Genomic DNA, 19,421 nt, shown 5'->3' on the forward strand with positions numbered 1-19,421 from the left:
AAGTGTTTAGCTTCCTTAAAGGGGTTTCACATGGAACTCATGATTTTAAAGGTTCTGCTTGCAGGACAATCTACGGGACAGTCGACAGAGAACTTTTTCCTGTGTACAAACAGGATTAATAAATCAGCTTACTGGTGTTCAGTAAAATTCACCAATCCGATACTCTGCTGTTAATACATTTTATTACTGTTCTGTACTCTTTCAGTTTAACACAGTAAAATTGCTTTTAATTTTGTCTTCATTGCGGTTCACATTCCCACTCTGTATTCCTACATTCCCTATTCCAGCTACTTCTGCATGTCCCTTGGCCATGCTAAGGATTTCAGAAAGGGTTCAGGTTTGATGATTTTTGTTTGTTTTAAGGAAACATACTACAAAATGTTTATGACACCAAAACTGTCTTCTCCTCAACAGCCAGAAAGGTATAAAGTATAAATGCCAGGAAAATTCACTTCTCAGGCCAGTTTGATATCTATGTGGGCGTGGCCTATTATTTTACTGAGCACACTTATCTTGTATCTGAGGCTTCCAGCATCACTTATGTAGGACTAAACAACAGACAGACAGATTTGTTAAAAGTTAGCAAGCTTTTCAAAAGGGTGTAGAGAAGCTGTTGTGAAGTACGTTTTTTTTTTTTTTTTTATGAAAATGTTTATATTTATAAAAATGATAAATTGTAACTCCTTTGTAGTGCTAGAGCACAAGATGCTAGACTTGTAAATAATAACGTGAAATGTAATCTAGTGAAATCTATTAATTTAAAAAGGCTACTAAGCTCATGGAACACACCACAACTCAGACAGATGACATTATTTAATTAAGAATTGTTTAATAATTGGAACACAAGTCTAAATCTACATACAGTAAAATCAATAATAAAGTTGTAGGTGATAGCTGTAGAGTGAATTCTATATAGATTTAGAGAGAGGTTTAAAAATAGGACAGAAAAGAAGTTACACTCAAACAAGGACAGACAGACAGTACAGTGAGAAAAGACTACGGAAAATCCATCAGACACGTGAGCAGCTGTTAATCTATAACTATCACCTCACTGCGTTTATCATCCAGCTGGCTGTTGGACTCCAGAGCCTGAACGATGTGAGCAGCTGAAGGTCTTTTGCTGGGATCTTCCTCAGTACAGAGACAGAAAAGCTCCACCATCTTCTGGTAGGCGCCGCCCAGAGTGGCTGCGTCCAGCGGAGGTCGGGTTCCCAGCTTCTCGTAATACGCATCCTCATCAAAGTCGTCCTCATCAAACGAGTCGTCTAGAGGGGGAGAAGTGGATGCTTTAGAAAATATTTCTAATAGAGAAAAAGAGTGGTCGATATAATCAGCATTTCCTCATCCTGGTCTTGGATTATCACTGCACTGTTATTCACACACCTGATTCATATCATGAGCTCACTAAAAAAATCTTTATGAACATACAGTAAAGGACCAATATTCTGTAAATGATATCACCGAGCCAACACTAAACACTAGTTTTCACAACACTAATCCTAGCATCTTGCTTTAGTATAGCAGCTCTAGTGCAAACTTCAGACATCAAACTTCTTGGCTGATTGAGTGACAAGTTCAACAACCAGAAAAAGAGGAGAAAAAAAAAACCCAACTCTTTACTGACTTCAGGGAAACATTTTTCAGCGAAACGTTTTCATTTGCCATTTATGTTTAAATACTGTACTGTAAATTTCCGAATCCTACTGCCTGCTGCACTACACACATTGACCAAGAGCAACCTGGTTGACAGTAGTATAGTTTTTACTAGGCCGATTTCAGAACCAGGAACATGCAGGTATGCAGGTGTATACTGACAAAACTGAAAAATTAAGCGCAGACACATATTTCTCCTGCTTACTGCATGAACAGAGTTTGATTAAAGCCCTATTCGGATTGGATTATTTTATCAGGAGGACGTTGGTAATACATGTTTCACACGTCTCCTCAATGATAAAACCCTTACATCCTGACAGCAATAAAATGGAGGATTGAGTTTCTAGCAGGCAGTATTATCTGTGAATCCAGATGTTTGTGTCATGTGGTCATATGATCACGCTTCATTCACAGCATGACATCCAAGCCTTGAAAGAGGCACTGGAGTAGAGAAGAGACACTGGCTCTTATTTCAGTTTGGGGAAAACAAAGTTCCAGCAACAAAACAATAACCACAGAGTATACAAGAAGGATCCATTTTACATTTCCTGATTCAAGAAATGTTTAATATCTGGGGGAAGGTCACTGATACGCACGCTGCAAGTAGCAACAGTCAAACATCTCTTTTTCCAACACAAGGCGACATCTGTATCAGGACAAAACTAAAGATCACAGAGTAGCACCTGTAAAATGTACAGGACCTGATGTAAATTTAATCCTGTCTGGAGAGGGCTTTAGAAAAATGGAAAACTGACTCCAGCTTTGTTTTATGTGCACATTAAACCACAGTCAGAAGTCTGGCAAGCTTCAACGTTGCTTATTAAAAGTGATGAAAAATGCTTTATATGTAGAAGGAACTTTGCCAAAATACCTAGCTAACTAATGAATTTTAAAGAAACAGTGTCTGGAATTAGATAGTGGATATTTAATATGGACAGTTAATTAAAAATACTATTTAACAGAAGAGAGATTTAAAACCAAAGTATCAGTAATATTTATATATTGTACAGCAACCTAACCATTTTAGCACAGTAGCAGTCACACAGAAGACAATCTGAGTTAAGACATCAGTGACTTGGAGAAAGAGTTAAACAGATAACAATTCCATAGATGTCTAGTGTCTAAGAACATCAATACTACTGAATGTTGGAAGTAAATGTTCAGTGATCGTGTAAATAAAAATATATCTAACCATCATCACAGTCACCCTCGCTGTCGAGCATCTCTAGGTGAGGCACAGAGAGAGTCATCATCTCCCACAGGGTGAGGCCATACGCAAAGATGTCTGCTTTGTCGGTGATTAGTCCATCCTCCAGCGCCTCTTTGGGTTTCCATGGCTCTGTGCCGATGTAGTAGGCCTTCGGGTCGCTCACTACAAGGACACAAATGAAAAACAGATTATGAAAAGATTTTTTTTTAAATATCAGTTTTATTTGACTAGCGCATAAGGCTTACTTACCTTGCATATTTTCATCTAACTTAAGGGAAACTCCGACGTCGCAGATCTTGATGGTCTCAAAGTCGCCTTTTATGACGACGTTGCAGGATTTCATGTCTCCATGCAGAAGCTTTTTCTCATTGTGCAGATACTATGGGGAAAATTGTAGTGTTGTTTATTACACAGTGGAATAAAAGGCGATACATGAGCAGTACAGTACATTATAATTTACTGGCAGTGGTGGATTTTCTTTACACTGCACACTATATAAACTTTGTGTACAGTTCATTTAAGAGAATAACGTAAGGACAATCATAACTGAGAATGTCCCAGTCTACTTGCTTGCGTACCGTGATTTGTTTGTTTATTTACTTTGTCCACTTTAGCATTTAAAAGATTAACACACAAATGAACAGGAACAAAAATAAAAAAAATAAAAATAAATAAATAAAAAAATAAAACCCACACACACACTGTGTACAATGTAAAGATTATATTTTCTGTTGATTCAAATCAATAAAATGCAAGAAGACTAGTTGGTTTCTAAATTTTCTAAGTTTAAAAATAGAATCATCATAATCATTTTAATCATTATCCTACAGCCTTATAAACATATTTTTAGCTCTAAATCTAAAGATCAAAATGTCTCTAAGAGTGTGAAAAAAACATACACGTAATCAGGTGTGTCCTAAAGGTTGAGTCAGATGATGATGATGATGGGAAACTATAACAGGAAGGAAGAAGGATTTATTTGTGCAGTTAGTACCTGCAAACCACGAGCTACATGAAGAGCCACTTTTTCAACAGTGGCAACTGGGAAAGCCTGTAAGCCCTCCTCTCTCCTCTTTTCAATCAGGTCATTGAGAGACTGCTCCCCTCCGTACTCCATCGCCAAACACTTCGAGCCATCCTTCGCTGTGGTGAACGCTCTAAAGCCTGCCATAAAAAAAAAAGGGAGCATTATTTATGCAACACAGCCCAAGCACAAAGCCGCAGCAGGGTTAAAGAACAGCGTGAGCTAAAATGAAACATATCCCACTTCCTCCATAGAGCAAAGATTCTTAAACACTGATTTATAAAGTCCTGTTGAGAGAGAAAGACATTTTTACCAACAATATTTGGGTGCTGCAGTTCCTTTAAGATCTTTGCTTCCTCACACAACCGCTTCTGGTACACGTTCTTCTGAGTCTTTGCACACTTGCTGTTGATCTTCTTAACGGCCCAGGGCGAGTGAGTCTGTTTTCCATTTCTGAAAGCAATTTCGAGACAGTCCAGTGTTAACAGCGTTCCTTCAATCCATCAGCTAATCAAATCACAGACTTCAACCAATCCTACCTGTTCATGAGGTAGACGCTCACACCAGTGCCACAGCCGAGCTTCTTCATAAACGGAGATGCTGGAATAGTGACCGGGGTTCCACATGCACTAACTGCAGGGGGGAGAAGAAACCCACTGATTATTGTATGATTAACTGTTTAATCCACTGGCACAGTTTTCATCCAATCGTGAAGCCAGTGAAATGATATATTTTGTGAAACTGCTTTGTTTCAAAGTGAACTTGTGTTTAGGATTGCTCTTGGCTTTCAATAGTTTATGAAAACAATGTATAAAAGCTGTTTTCTGTTTTTCTCCAGGCATGTTTATTCTGTAAAATGTACACAACTCTTTTGAAAAATCTCAAAAGTGCATCAACTTCTCCACCTTTTTGTGCTCTGAACACTGGGATACCTTGTGGTCAGAATGATCAATTCTGTCAGTAAATTTGGATTTTGTGTGAACAGCGCAGCTCTTAAAGGACAAATCCACCAAAAATGACCTGCATATTAATCTTTAGAATTAAACAAGGAAACAAAGGCATCCAAGATTTATTTCGTAATGAAATTCTGACTTGACTTTTAGCTTAGCTTGTCTACTTTCACTTTGGTTAACAGTTTCCTACATTACCCACAATGCTGTTCATCTACTTGCTGATTGTGGTGCCAGTGGGAATTATGCTGCATTCGACTCACAGTCACAGCTTGTAATTCCCAACATCGAACCGATAAAAGCAAAAGAAAACGCCACCTTAAACCTTGTCTTCTCAACGACCAGGTCCTTCCCTGTTTACGGAGTGACATCAAGTCAACACGGCTGCTCACAACATCAGAAGTAAACAAAGTAGCACTTCTTTACTTTTAAATGAGTTATACTGCACATACAAGAATTTCCTTTAGATCAATCTACATACACACATTCACTTGTCAAATCTACAACACTGACTACACACTTCATTGCGTTTATGATCATAACATAACAGTTAGCTGACTACATTGCTGCTAACAAATTACAAACATGGAAGCATCCACATTTTTCCCCCCATTTTGTATATCATTCTGACAAGCGAATTTCCATTTATTAAGTAAGTCGAATGCAGCACAAGTCCTCGCTTCATCTCTATGTGAAGAGAGCGATGCAGCAGCGCTTTAGTCCTTTAGTCTGTCCAGCTCTCGCATCTCCTCATCTGTAACCTCTGCTCAAACAGATCAGCTTCTAAAGCTTCAACATCCACACCAGCGGTTCACACCTCATAGATCACTAACTATCCGAGTCTTTCCCTCCATCCTTATTCCTATCCCTCATTAGAATTATATTACAGAATTTACAGAAATTTTTTACAGAAATTACAGAATTTCCCAAAATGACTGTTAGATTTACTTTAGAGTTTATACAGAAAATGGCATAAGATTGTTTTAAAACAAAGAGTGCAGTATTTTTTATTATACAATGATAAAAAAAACCTGCACTCTCTGATTTGAAAAAAAATCTTATGCTATTTTTTTTGTAAAAGTCTTTCCCTGGAGTTTTTTTTTTTCACGTAATATGCAAATTTATGCATATTTAATTTGCATAAATAAACGTACTTCCTGTAAGATTATCAGCAGTCAACTGACTGTGATATCTGTTGTTTAGTCCACTATCTATGGCCATCATATTTCCCTTGCAACTGGTGGCAATTTTATACTTTTATTTGGAAAATATTTAATAAATATTGCTGAATAAACCTTCATTAAACTGTGTTATTAAGGTTGCATTAGTGGTGAAAATGTGCTTAGCAAACTAGCTGCCCTGTCACTAGGATGAGCCCACCAGTGTTAGCTAGCTAAAACAACAGAAGCTGTACTCATTGAGACAAAAATACAATCTTTATGTAGTAAAGTTGATCATTTTAAAAGCTTTACACGTCATGTTTATGAGGTTTTACCTGGACTCTTCATCTTCGCCGGTTTACACGGAGTTTTAAACGCGTCCGGTGACTGAATCTCGGCCTCCATTTTACTGAAATTAAAAACAATAAACACTGTAACTGCTAAACAGACAAGAACCCAGAAGACCTCTATTTACAAATATATAAATATATATTACATACATACACTGTTAAATAGACTGTCTTTATTTTATTATTTAGTCGGATACTCAGCTAACTAGTTCCCTAACAACAAACCTGGTTTTTGAAAGTCCGCGCCCGTCTTTCAACAGTCTTCCGATTGGTTTAGCTGCTGCTTAACCCCGCCCCCCGCACCCGAATACAGAGTAAACTGTGCCTTTGCGCGATATTATTGGCTACTAAGCTACGGCGTCTTGCGTTATGATTGGTTATAATTCCAATAGCCGCGTTAAGGATGAACTCATAGCCAATAGTAGCTCAGGGGGCGGGATCTTAAAAATCTTACGAAACAGGTGGGGAAATTACACACATATACACACACATATATATTTTATATTTTTTATATAAATATATACACACACATACATACACACATATACATAGTCATAATCACATTAGTTACAACATTAATACTGCCAGACAAAATTTAGTTATTTTAAAACATTACGTTTTCAGTGCTTTTAGGGTTTTTTTTGTTTGTTTTGTTTTTTTGTATTTTTGTTTTCAGTTTCTTCCAAAAGGTTTAATTCAAAGTCATTGGTAAAACTGAAAATTTGGTTTACGAAGAGCCCATTTATTCTTGTGTATATGCTATTTACCTGGGGGTCTCAAATCTAATCTAAATAGCTCAAATCTAAATCTAAAATGTAGGTTTGGCCCTGATATAGTAACAAGGGAAGCAGAAATCTGCTGGTTCTTGGGTTAAGCAGTGTTACAGTCAAGCAGTTTTAAATCACTATCACTGATTGTACTGGTTAAATCACCAAGTTGTAGTCTTTTCAGTTCTTAGTTAAGGTGTTATTTAGTTAGTTATAGTTATAATATAGTCCAGTCTTTATTATAACTGAAATTTTAAAACATAATTATTGCTATCAGTGATATTATTTAAATGAAGAACCTACCAATGGCCACTAGATGGAGGCTTACATCAGAGACTTGGCTTTTCCTGGTAAACTGCAGAGTAGATAACTGCCCCAGGGTTTCCTGTCTCCATGTGCACTTTAGCTGAGTGATGTGTATACAGAGCTGTCCTCTTCACTCTGATCCATGCACCCCTCTAAACCTAAATACCCCTCTTACCCCAAACACCAAACTCTAGCAATGGTTATTTCGACTCTTTTTACTGAGTCAGATCAGTTGAATCAACTCACCAATAAGAGTCGACTCCTTCGGCTCATTGTAATGTTTCTGTTTCTTTGTTTTTCTAAATCAGATAGTTTGCAATATTTCGCCCAATGATTGACGTATTCTAATGGATAGAATTGTTTCAAGAATTCTTACGCTAACATTTAATAAAAAATTATCATAACTTTAAATTTACAAAATATACACAATGTGGCCAAAATTATGTGGACACCTGACCGTGACCCCCAGATGGGTTCCTTCCCTAAACATTTGCAATAAAGTTGGAGGCACATGATTGTATAGAATGGCTTTGTATGGTGTAGAATTACAATTACAAGAATTACTTTCACTGGAACTAAGAGGCCCAAACCTGCTCCAGCATGACAATGCCCCTGTGCACAAAGCGAGCTCCGTGAAGACATGGTGTGTGAAGGTTGGAGTGGAAGAACTCGAGTGTCCTTCAGAGCCCTGACCTCAACCCCACTGAACACCTTTGGGATGAACTGGAACTCCGACTGCACCCCAGGCCTCCTCACCAACATCAGTGCCTGATCTCACTAATGCTCTTGTAGCTGAATGAACACAAATCCCCACAGCCACGCTCCAATATCTAGTGGAAAGCCTTTCCAGAAGAGTGGAGGATATTATAACAGCAATGGGTGGACCAACTCCATATGAATGGCATGCCTTGGGAATAGGATGTTCAACAAGCATATATGGATGTCATGCTCTGGTTTCCACATATATTTGGCCATATTGTGTATTTAAATAGTTGTAACTGATCACCTCCCTTGAGTACATCTTCAATAAGCAGAATAAGCAGTAAGCAGAGAGTGAAGCACACGGCTCACCACTAACGCTAATGAACAGGTCAGATGAACTGTAACAGCATTGCATACATCTAAAAAATACCAAGAAACCAACCAAAAAATGTACTGTATATCATATAACCTAGTTGGGAGTCTGCAGGGGGATGGAGGGATGGAAGGGAAAAAAAAGAAAGAAAATCCTTCATAATCTGGATTATTTTTACCTGTTTGTTTCATATAGTTTATTTTCGAGTCTGAAATAAAATGAGGAACAATGTTTACTTTGTTGTGGAGGAATAACAGAGGGATGAATAAGTGAAGAAACTGACGCACTTTTAATGGCATTTTCTTTCCCAAAAATACCACACCCAGTCAGAAACTATGCAAAATGCACAGATACACTTTACAAATCCATTTATTACCCATGGCTCTGAAAATTTTTACATTTTGAACATCAAAATCAGTTTCAGTTCTCTATATCAGCTCAGTTCTCTACTCTACAGGAGTTTACCGACAATTTTAGATTTATCCAGTGACATTTCTGAACGTTTGGAGTCCTGCAGTGCAGATTACACGACTTATTCTGCTCTTTTATAAAATAGTGCATGTACATACAGTATTATGAGGCCAACTGATGTCTTTTGAGGCTAGTGTGTGATGCTAAACTTCAGCCTTGTAGCTTCGGTGTAAAAGTAGAAAACTTCAGACACCAGACATGTCTGATCAGCTACATTTGGTTTATGTGGAAAATTATGTACATTTTGTTTTTGGTCAAAGTATTCCTTTAATTAATTCTGCGATCAATTGATCAAGGAGTCGGGTTGCTTTTTTCACATGAAGTGGCAACAAAACACTTCGGTGTGCATGGGGAAAGTGGGACCATCGCAGAAGAATGCTCCATCACGTTCTACCCTCGGCCGCATGGAGATGTCACGAGTGAGGGCCCATTTTCCCAACCACGTCTCTGTAGATTGTTAGTGAAATGGATCACTGTGAAAACTCTCTCTAACACTTTAAAGTATGTGAGTGCTTTATGATGCTCCTGGGGAGCCAGTGTCTTGTTTTTTTTTTGTCTCTCTTTTGTTACTTTGAGGCCAGCTTTTCATTTCATTAACTTTTCATGTGTTTGCCTTCTAGGGCCTTTGTCATAACTGTTTCTGCTAAATGATCCACTCATAATACTCCCCGAGGCAAAAACTATAATGCGTCATATGGAGCACTTAACCTGGTCTAACTGTACATGGTAAGAGCTCCTGGTGTGTACTGGAGTTATACAGGGAAAGTGAAGGCGCACATTTTGTTGTTTAGATATAACAGAAGGATGAAGCTGTGAAGAAGCTGACGCGCTTGTATTAGCGTTTTCTCTTCCATGAAAAGCCGGGAAACTGTGTGGAACTTTGTGAGAAAAGACACACTTTACACTCTGTATCTATGAAGTTTTTTTAAAAAATCTTTTTTGACATTTTGAACACACTCTCTGTGGGGATTAACAAGCCCCTCTACATCAGCTCCCACAGAGTTAAACATGTCTCTCTGTTCTCCTCTCTACAGGAGTTTATTTATACTGACATCTTTACATTTTCTCTCATTTGGCCTTCCAGTCCCTAATTTATCCAAAGTAACTTACAAGTTAGGCAGAATCCAATCAAAGCACTAATCTGAGCAGAGAAGAGTTAACGTCGCTGCTCAAAGGTCCAACAGCTGTTTCTTAAAGGAATACTCCAGTTTTTTCAACCTAATCTCTATTTATTGTGTCTATAGCTTATTATTGATTACTACAAATTATACCACATTTCTGTGCAGTGAAAACCCCATAAAAAAACATAAAATTCAGTTCAGGTGAAATTCATTTATAAATCAAGGGCAGCTGTTAAGTTCCGTTGTTAAATATTAAAAATATGCCACTACATTATGCAAATTCAAAACTACACTAACAGGAAAGGTGACAGAATGAGACAAAGGTGAGAGAAAGTGATAGAAACTTTCCAACACAGTAAAAAGTTATTATTTACTTTCCCAGGAATTTTATTGTGTTCAACAGACCAACACAACTACTGTTAGTAACACATAACTGCAAATTGTCCGTCTGAAGAATTCCCATTTCTATAAGCACAAATTCATAAAATATTTCATTCATTCATTCATTCATTCATGTATCTTCAGTAACTACTTAATCCTGGTCAGGGTCACTTTATAAGGGAGCCTATCCTGGTATACACCCTGGATGAGATCGCAGTCCATTACAGGGCACCATGCACACACACTCACACACTCATTCACACCAGTGGACAATATAAAGTAGCTAATAGACCTACTTAGCATGTTTTTGGGAGTTGGGAGGAAACTGTAGAACCCAAAGGAAACCCACATGGACAGAAGAACATGAGAAACTCCACACAGACGGTAACGCTAGTAGCACATAACCACATATTCTTCCCTTTGAAAAAGTAGAGACTAAAGGCTTAATTTTCCAATAGTTTTAATGGAAAAAATGAGTGCAATCAGTTTCGCATAAACTTTTATTGAGTCAATTCAACAACTGCCGTAGACTTCAGTTATAAGTGACTTTCGAATAAACTGGTTTTCTGTTTCGTTTTCTCAGTACTGGGAAATGTGTTGGAATTATTGTCTGTGGTAATCACTCATACATACAGCTGTAGTGGATTGAGATGAGGGTGAAAATGACTGGAGTATTCCTTTAAACACCGAGCCACCACTGCTGATCTCCTGCTGCCTGGAAGTCAATTTTCTTTCCTTCTGGGTTCAGTTTAGTATTTTATAGTCATTTTGGTGTTCACCTACAGGGACTACATCCACTCTGTGTGTGAGTGTTAGATAAGAGGAAATTTAACCCCTTATACTTGTGTACATTTTCAAACCCCAAGCCTCGTTATCCAGGAACTGCTCCAAAATGCAAAATGATTAAGCTAATATTATAAGAGTAAAAAGGAAAAGAGTGAAACTTAAGTTCATTAAGTGTTAAAAGAAATCTGGGAAGCTTTCACATTCATATATGCACTCCTTTAATCACAAAGACATCCCTTTACACAGAACATCCTCGTATGAGTCAGAGATAGTAAAAGAATCGCAGTGCTCACGGTCTCAGAAGGTGGTCGCATCCCGGCGTGTCTTGACTCGGACCCCCCTCAACTACATAAACTGAGGTAATACATTCTCTAATGATGCTGACTTCAACATAAAGAATAAGAGGATGTCTTCTTGCCCCCGAGCGGATCTTTCAGAGTGAATCCAGATTGTTTTCATGTTCAGTGACCCTTATCACAGTCATCTGTGTGCAATTCAGGACTATTCATCAATGACAGCATGAGCAGGGCAGCTGGCAGGGATCTCCAATAAACACTCTATCATTAACAGTGACATGAGCATTTCAAGCTTTCCATATAAAACTTGTTTGAGATTACTTTTACACAACACATGCAAATAATGACCATGGCTTCTTTTTTTGATATCGCATTTTCTCAGCTCGAACAGAACCCAGACCGGGGCAGACGATGCGTGCAGGAAATACAAATAAATCCTAAAAATAAACTAGATAGGAAATCAGATTCACAGATTCTGATTTGATTATCAGAAAATCTAAACTATTCTTTTCTTAATCACAATTTTCTCATTAAAAGAATGGTTTGGCAAAACATCAAATTTACACATTTATACCCCTTAAATATAGTCAGTGAGCCAAGACATGTTTGATGTGTGAAGTTTGCTTCCATAGCTTTGCACCATAGCTATGATTCTACTCACACTCACTTTCAGTAAGCACTTTATCCTGATCAGGTCTCAGTGGATCCGGAGTCTATCCCAGGAACAGCGGGTGTGAGGTGGGAACACACTCTGGATGCGCTACCAGTCAATCGCTGTTACTAACAAAAAATATAAATCTCACATAAATTCTTTTCAGCAAATCCGTACCCAAACCTTCATATACTGCCTCAAATGACATAAATAACTGCTTTTTTAAATAAATGATTTTGTTAAAAAAGCAGTCTGTATTTACAAATTTAAATTCAATGTAGAATTATATTATCATCCACATCACTTCCAGCTTTCTGCTACAATTCCTCCTTCAGACTTCGGGATCCTGAAATGATGCCAAACTGTTACTGATGCACCGAAATAAAAATCTTTGGTTGAAACATACAAACAAACAAACAAACAAAAAAAGGATTTGTATTTCTATCATCATCATTATTATTAATTCTATTTCTGTACTGTTGCATTAACATAATAATGTATTTTCATTGTTATGCTTTTAAAAATAATTAATTTATATAAATTATAATAATTAAAAAGTAATTAATTATTGAGGAACTGAAAAATTTTAAGATAATCAAAAAATATTCTTGAAAAATAAGTCTTATCAATAGGATACTGCTTCATAAAATGGAGCTGAAATATATAAGAAAATATTAAACCTTTCAAAAATTACATTATTTGTCTAGAACGGAGGTTGTAGGATGGTGGTGACAATGTGGGAAAAGGGGGCTGCAAGTTCTCCTAAAACTGAGAAGTGGGCTTCATTGGGAAGAAGTTTGAATACGTCTGATCTAGAATATACAACTACTACACTGTTTAGAAAATGTAGAACCTTTAAGGGTTCTTCACTTCTTCACAAGCACTTTGGAAAAGGCTTAAGGGTTCCCCTACAACAGTGTTTTTACCTGTTTTTACCTGTCAAAACGCATTATAAATAGCCTTCTTTTGGAAGCTTAGAATCCTTAATTATCCAGTGAACTCTTACAGATCACTTGAATAACCATTTCTAAGAGCAAATTTCAGTGCATTCCAATTTCAGTACAATTGAATACAAACTGAACAAAGGTGAAAATTGATTTTGGGTTCCATCAAGATGGCCATGCTGTCACAGTTTTCTGTTACACTGTGAAGCTTGTTCATGTTTATAGATTACAGGCCGTCACACTGTGTCCTAAACCGCATCAGAAAGTCTCTGAGTGTGATGTCAACTTCGGACACCAGTCATGTCTTGGCTGATCAACTACATCTGATGTAAGCCGTAAGCAAAACTGTGTAAATTTCATTTTTTGATGAAACACTCATTTAATGTGGATCAGTCAACTGCCATATAAGACAATGAGAGAACTGATCAGTCATCATGAAACTCCCATTCTTAAAAACAGCCAGTATATGATTTAGACAACATACAAACACATCATAAGGTGTTTTTAAAAAAATACTAGGTTTCCATAAATCCAGGTTTAAGAGAGTGAGTAATAAAAGGCAACATTCCTCTTGCTCACAGTCAGTCTGTGAGAATGTTTGAACTTAGCATGCATCTGTCTTCACCTTCATCAAGGACTCTGCACCTCCATGTTGTCCAGTAAAGTGTCTTTCTTAAGGAACTTTAAGGTGCGCACTGATCTCCACACACCCACAAAATTGTCACTTAAATTCTGGTTTTCAGGTTGGCTCTCTGGCGCCAGCGCTGATGTTTGTAACTCTATAGACTCTGCAACTTTATTGTCACACACATGACCCAGGCCACTGTCGTCCAACGACTCAGTCATGCAGCCGTTTGGAAAACTCTCCACATCTCCATCAGGTTTGGGAGGAGGTTCCACGTACGGTTCTCCAGGTGGTTCTTCGTCCTTCACGGACTTGTCCATGTCCTGGTAGCTGAGCTTCTTCTGGGTCTCGTAGTACTTCACTATGCAGTATGTGATGGAGCCGATGGTGTTGACCACCACGCCGGCTATGAACAGGTTGGTGGGCTCGACGTCGCTGAAGGCCAGCATGCCCACAGTGATGGTGGCGATGCTCTTTACCACCCCCACGAAACTGGTGGTCACTGCCGAGTTGATGTACGTGCAGTGCAGCGTGGTGAAGTTCATGGCGCAACCAATCACGACGCAGACGCAGAAGATTCCCGTGATGAATGGATTATTCCAGCCCTCGTAGGTCCACATGTCGATGGCGTCCATGCTCACGAGGGAGCAGACAAGCAGCACGGGCGAGGCCACCAAGGCGATAATGTATTGAGCCGTCAGCGGGCCGTACTCGCTGTCCACGCTCGTCTTTTGGATGAGTACTAAGTATGAGGCGTGGATAATCACAGCTAAAATGCCTGTCACGTAGCCAAAGGGGTCGCCTGTGAGATCTCCTGCACCTGCACCAATCAATCAAACAGAAAACGCCAAATTCAATACCAAAATAACACTGTATCTGGTCAGCAGTGGTCCTATAGTGGTACCTTTCGACACAGAGTGCTGATAAACTGTGCAAAGCAACAGATGGGTTACAGGCAATAGCTGTGCACCTATAAAGTGCTAGGTACATTTACCTTGTAGCCACTAAGTGTCACTACATGTTAGCATGGTTGTAACTAGCTATGAGGAAGTCCAGACCTTCGAGTTTTTGACGGTTTTGTTTAATGCAGCCTATATCCAGCTGTTAAATTAAATATCCAAACACTGACATCTTGATGTGGTGTCATTACGTTGTCAACTATGAGGAAAAACTTCCAAGACCCAATCAGCAGTTCACAATCAGACTGGTTCACAACTGACCTCAGAGCAGCTCGGGAGGACATTTTATAGATTTGCCTATAAACCTAATCGCCAATTCTGGATGCTACGCTACCCGACTTTAACTCCTTGTTGGGAGGAGCACATATTAACATATTAAAAGCTAACATTTGACATGGATATGATAAAGATGTATGCATTAATGTGAGAACTTATAACTGTGAGTGTTACAGTTTGTGAAATGAATATGTATATATATATATATATATATATATATATATATATATATATATATATATATATATATATATATTTTAATTGGACTACTTGTAACATTGCTAGAAAAATGAGCCTGTTAGTTGCAGAAATGTTAGCTGATTAGGTTATACCACAAGCTCTGTAGTTAGCTATAAATAAACACTTCATGTTAGTTTAATTTTAAGTTATTCTATTGTGTTCTATTGTGAACTGTTACTCATTATTAATATATGAGGAGCATGATGTTCCTAGGATAGGCTCAGGATAAAGCGCTTGCCAAAAGCTGAATGAATGAATGAATGAAGTACATATTCAGCACTGATATATTAACTATGACACATTTCTACATTATTGACCTCACTAAAATTTTGATCCTGTCTTTGGCTTTGGTCCACTTGCCTTGTAGCCACTAAGTGTCACTGCTAGGTAGGTGTACCTAATAAACTCTGTGTATGGGAAATATACAGTACAAAATATAAAAAACTGATCATTTTACCAGTTCACATGATTGCAACAGTTTGGTCTTTCCAATGTATTGGTTTTTTTCTGTATTGCTTTGCATTTCGTTGTAAAAATCTACAGGTTCCACACACAATCAGTCTGATTTTATGTGGTTTAAGAGTCTTTTTAAGCGTCAACATGAAAATAGAAATGTGCACTGAATAATTATTATTTACGGCTGATCAATATGACAATATGATAAATTATGCAATGTGCTTCACAAAGAATATCGCAATATCATCAGGTGTCAGTAAATCATCTTCTCTAGACATAAAAATCTGACTGATCATTATCATAGTTTTTAATAGTGCGTCTAAACACTGCAGGTCACTTTTTTTTTCCAACAAGCCTAAATAATCTATTGCAGTGGCTAAATAATCTCAAAGTGGGGTGTGTGGATCACAGGGGTCCATGAGGCACAGCTGAGGGAAATCTTGCCTAAATCACAACTCACCAAGATCAACATTATTATATTTATTGTGCTTTTATAGTTATTAGCCTGGACACGTGCACTAAAAGAGATTAACTCAGATCTGAAAAACAAGTCGCCTATCATGTCTGCATCATGTCTGCATCATGTCAGTTTGGACTGAAAGTGTTCTGGTAGTGAAAGGCTCAGGATGAGAAAGCTCGGCTCTAATCAGTATATTATTGCACTCATTGAAATGATGTTCATGAAGTAAATCTGTAGTGTGGAGTTTATTTCACAGTTAAAAGTTTGGTTGATTGGATTCTGGAAGTGTGTTCAGGTATGGTGATATGATGATGTTTTGGTCATACTGCACACACCTCACACACCTGAGTCAATGCTTATGTGCTGCAAGAGGACAGTCAGAGATTTGCATGCAACTTCATGCATTTTTACTTTATCAGTACAGTGTGTGTGTGTGTGTGTGTGAGAGAGGGAGAGAGAGAGAGAGAGAGAGAGTTACCCGCCAGTGCAGCTCCGCCGGTGGTGATGAGCACAGCCACGGTGACCCCGACCGACGGCGCTCCGTCCCGCAGCACACACACCCCGACCGAGAGCGTGACGAGCGGCAGGCAGCGCTTAAACACCACGTACATGGGCAGGCTGAGGCCGCGGAGGGACCACAGCGTGAGCGTGGACTGCAGCGTGGAGAGCGCGCACACTCCGGCGAACACGCGGACCAGGCGCGCGCTCGGCGGCGGGATGTTCACGGCACCGGTCCGGCGCAGGAGCTCCAGCGTGATCGCCGCCGTGAAGCTGGTCAGAAACTGGATGAGGGTCAGGTAGGTGAAGTGGTAGGTGGTGATGAGGAACTTGAGCAGGATGTTGAGCGAGCCGGAGAAAACGCCGTGCGCGATCGCCACCGAGATGCCCAGCATTCTCCCTTTGCAAACTTCCATCCTGCACTTTTTTTTTTTTAATGAGTTTTTTCTGTAGTTTAGAAAATATCCGTGTCTCCTTCCTGCCTGAGAGTGTGTGAGGTATTAAAAATGCCGAGCTCTAAATGAGACCTGGCAGGTGAAGTTGCTCCGAAATGCTGCATCCAACCCAAAGTCCAGATCCACTCACACTCACACACTCAAACACACTCAGACTCACACACACTCACACACACTCATCCCACTGTCCCGGTGACACGAAGCCCGGGGATTTCCTGCAGCCCTGTTCTCTCATTCTGCACTCTGTCCACACTCTGTAAGGGCTTAGAGAAAAAAACCTGTGTGTGTCCTCCCTCCCCTGTGTGTGTGTGTGTGTGTGTGTGAACTCAATGCGCCACACACTGCGCCTCCTGCAGCTCCACTTGGCTTCATAACTGCAGGATGTGAACTGATTGAGACTGAGACTCACTGCAGCCAATCATCTTCCTTTCACTGACTGACTTACTTTATTAAAAAAAACACCATAGATATTAATAGTTTAAGAGCATGATGATGTATTCATTATAAGTATAATATGTATTCAGTATAAAAATCATTAAGCAAAAATATTGTGCAGTCAATTTATATTCATATGCAACACATCAATTACTTAAAGAGAGAACATATTTTATATTTTTTCAATATAAAAAATGCAATTTTTGCATTTTTGTTTAAAGTCTAAAATTTGAAAAAGTAAAAGTTAAAAGTGTAATTGAATAAAGTCTTTTCTAAAAGTGTGAAATACAAAAAATAAGTGATTTTGGATTGATCACACCTTGAATTTTTCATGCGACTCTATCCCTGGTTTTATTACAAATCTCTCAGGCCACTGCTATGATAAACATTTGGACTGGCTGGCAGGGGTGTGTTATTTTCTGGGACTTCTAACACAGCTCTAGTGCAGAATCTTTTTATAAGTTTTATAAGTATCCCTGACAATCAGCATAAATAATGATTTACGCAGCTGCTTTGTGATCACAATAAATCTGTATTTATTTTATGTAATAAATATGTAGAAAGGAATAATTTCTAGCATAAGGTGCTTGGAAATATTTCAAATGTGATGAGAGCAGAGCAAGATAACTCTCTCCAGGACATAACAATAGCAACAATCCTATAAGTTTAGCCTGTTTATATAAGAAACTAATGATGAAATGAAGCTAAATAAAAAGACAAGTTATGAGGAAGCAAAACCTACACAACATCCTCAGTCTTTGTCCTGAGATCAGGACATTTCATTGGGCGTGATCTGTTGCTCATACCACAGCGCTGTTGTGGTTCTCGATTCTGACTGGTTCCGAAAGTGTTGATTAATTTCCTATAGTAGCATCTCTGAGAGTGGTTCTGGCTACAAGCTAAATCACAGTTTTATATTAATGCACTCGCTATATTACGGTATTGTTTCCATAGTAACGGCTCATTCATAGGGACTTGTAGAGTAGGCGCTCCATATAATCTAAACCTAACAATAAACGGATAAACAAGTGTTGTTCTTTAACAAAGATAAACTGTTGATATGGTGAAATTTTCTGTGAGGAGACAGGAGGTCTTATTTATTTAACATTTATGGAAGGAGTCTCCAGTGCCAGCGCTCTGTACCATTCCACCTAGGGAAAACTTCAGGACAGAGGGCCGAGAGGCTGGTGAGGGAACGACTGTTTAAAGCTGCTGTAACGTAGGTGATAACAGGAACTAATTTGTTTCATGAACGTTCAACAACATTAAATGCAACTATAAATGGATAAAAAGTATTTGTCAATCACTAATAATTAAAAATTTGTAATTGCTGGCAAATTGCTGAGGTATAAGAAGAATAAAACACATGCTGTTGTAGGAAAATAATCAACTGTGATATGGTAACTGTAACTCTGCTTCGAGTCAGGCCACATCACACCACCTTGTCGTTGATAATTTTCCTGTAATGGCATGCCTAAAGTGTGATATTCCTTACATAATATACAGTACATTATGAAAAGCTGAATGTTCTTACAAAGCTAATGAAGAACACTGAACACAATCCCACACACACACACAATCCCCCCCACACACAACTATTTCAGCCAGATATTGTGCAAAGATGAATATTAACCAAAAGAAGAAGAGATAATATACACTCATGTAGGCTTTATATATTTGCACTCTGTTCTTCACCTTTTATACAGGCTGTAAATCCTTACGGAGGAGGAATCGCATCTTTATTATATTACACAGGGTGATTTGCATTCAGCGCAACACACTCCTACTGGCAGAGAAAGGGCACTTTTCCTCTTAGTCCTTTGGAGATTGTAGGAAGATAAAGTACACCTCAAAAGCAGTGAGAGACACAG

At 38.6% G+C, this 19,421-nt stretch overlaps 2 protein-coding genes across 2 annotated transcripts; both read right to left on the reverse strand.

The window, feature by feature from the left end:
- Positions 1 to 809: 809 nt before the first annotated feature.
- On the reverse strand, positions 810 to 6,642 carry pbk (PDZ binding kinase). Its single transcript, XM_026923384.3, has 8 exons — positions 6,573 to 6,642; positions 6,333 to 6,406; positions 4,427 to 4,520; positions 4,201 to 4,340; positions 3,858 to 4,027; positions 3,113 to 3,242; positions 2,846 to 3,025; positions 810 to 1,265 (listed from the first exon to the last, which is right to left on the reverse strand). The coding sequence occupies exons 2-8, from the start codon at positions 6,400 to 6,402 to the stop codon at positions 1,030 to 1,032; spliced, it is 1,020 nt and encodes a 339-aa protein (XP_026779185.3). The 5' UTR covers positions 6,403 to 6,406; positions 6,573 to 6,642; the 3' UTR covers positions 810 to 1,029.
- A 2,982-nt stretch (positions 6,643 to 9,624) lies between these two features.
- Positions 9,625 to 19,276, reverse strand: LOC113532199 (solute carrier family 35 member D3). The gene is made up of 2 exons (XM_026923435.3): positions 16,641 to 19,276; positions 9,625 to 14,591 (listed from the first exon to the last, which is right to left on the reverse strand). The coding sequence occupies exons 1-2, from the start codon at positions 17,074 to 17,076 to the stop codon at positions 13,777 to 13,779; spliced, it is 1,251 nt and encodes a 416-aa protein (XP_026779236.1). The 5' UTR covers positions 17,077 to 19,276; the 3' UTR covers positions 9,625 to 13,776.
- Between the last annotated feature and the right edge of the window lie 145 nt (positions 19,277 to 19,421).

This window comes from Pangasianodon hypophthalmus, chromosome 19, assembly GCF_027358585.1.
Source record: "Pangasianodon hypophthalmus isolate fPanHyp1 chromosome 19, fPanHyp1.pri, whole genome shotgun sequence".
NCBI lineage: Eukaryota > Metazoa > Chordata > Actinopteri > Siluriformes > Pangasiidae > Pangasianodon > Pangasianodon hypophthalmus.

Bases quoted from the DNA above. Each gene is read 5' to 3' on its own strand.
- pbk (XM_026923384.3), bottom strand. From the start codon at position 6,402: ATGGAGGCCGAGATTCAGTCACCGGACGCGTTTAAAACTCCGTGTAAA. The intron at 3,243-3,857 runs GTACTAACTGCA...TTTTCCCCATAG, and splicing joins ATGTAGCTCGTGGTTTGCAG to TATCTGCACAATGAGAAAAA. The intron at 3,026-3,112 runs GTAAGTAAGCCT...GTGTCCTTGTAG, and splicing joins GTTAGATGAAAATATGCAAG to TGAGCGACCCGAAGGCCTAC.
- LOC113532199 (XM_026923435.3), bottom strand. From the start codon at position 17,076: ATGGAAGTTTGCAAAGGGAGAATGCTGGGCATCTCGGTGGCGATCGCG. The intron at 14,592-16,640 runs GTAACTCTCTCT...TGATTGGTGCAG, and splicing joins CGGCGGAGCTGCACTGGCGG to GTGCAGGAGATCTCACAGGC.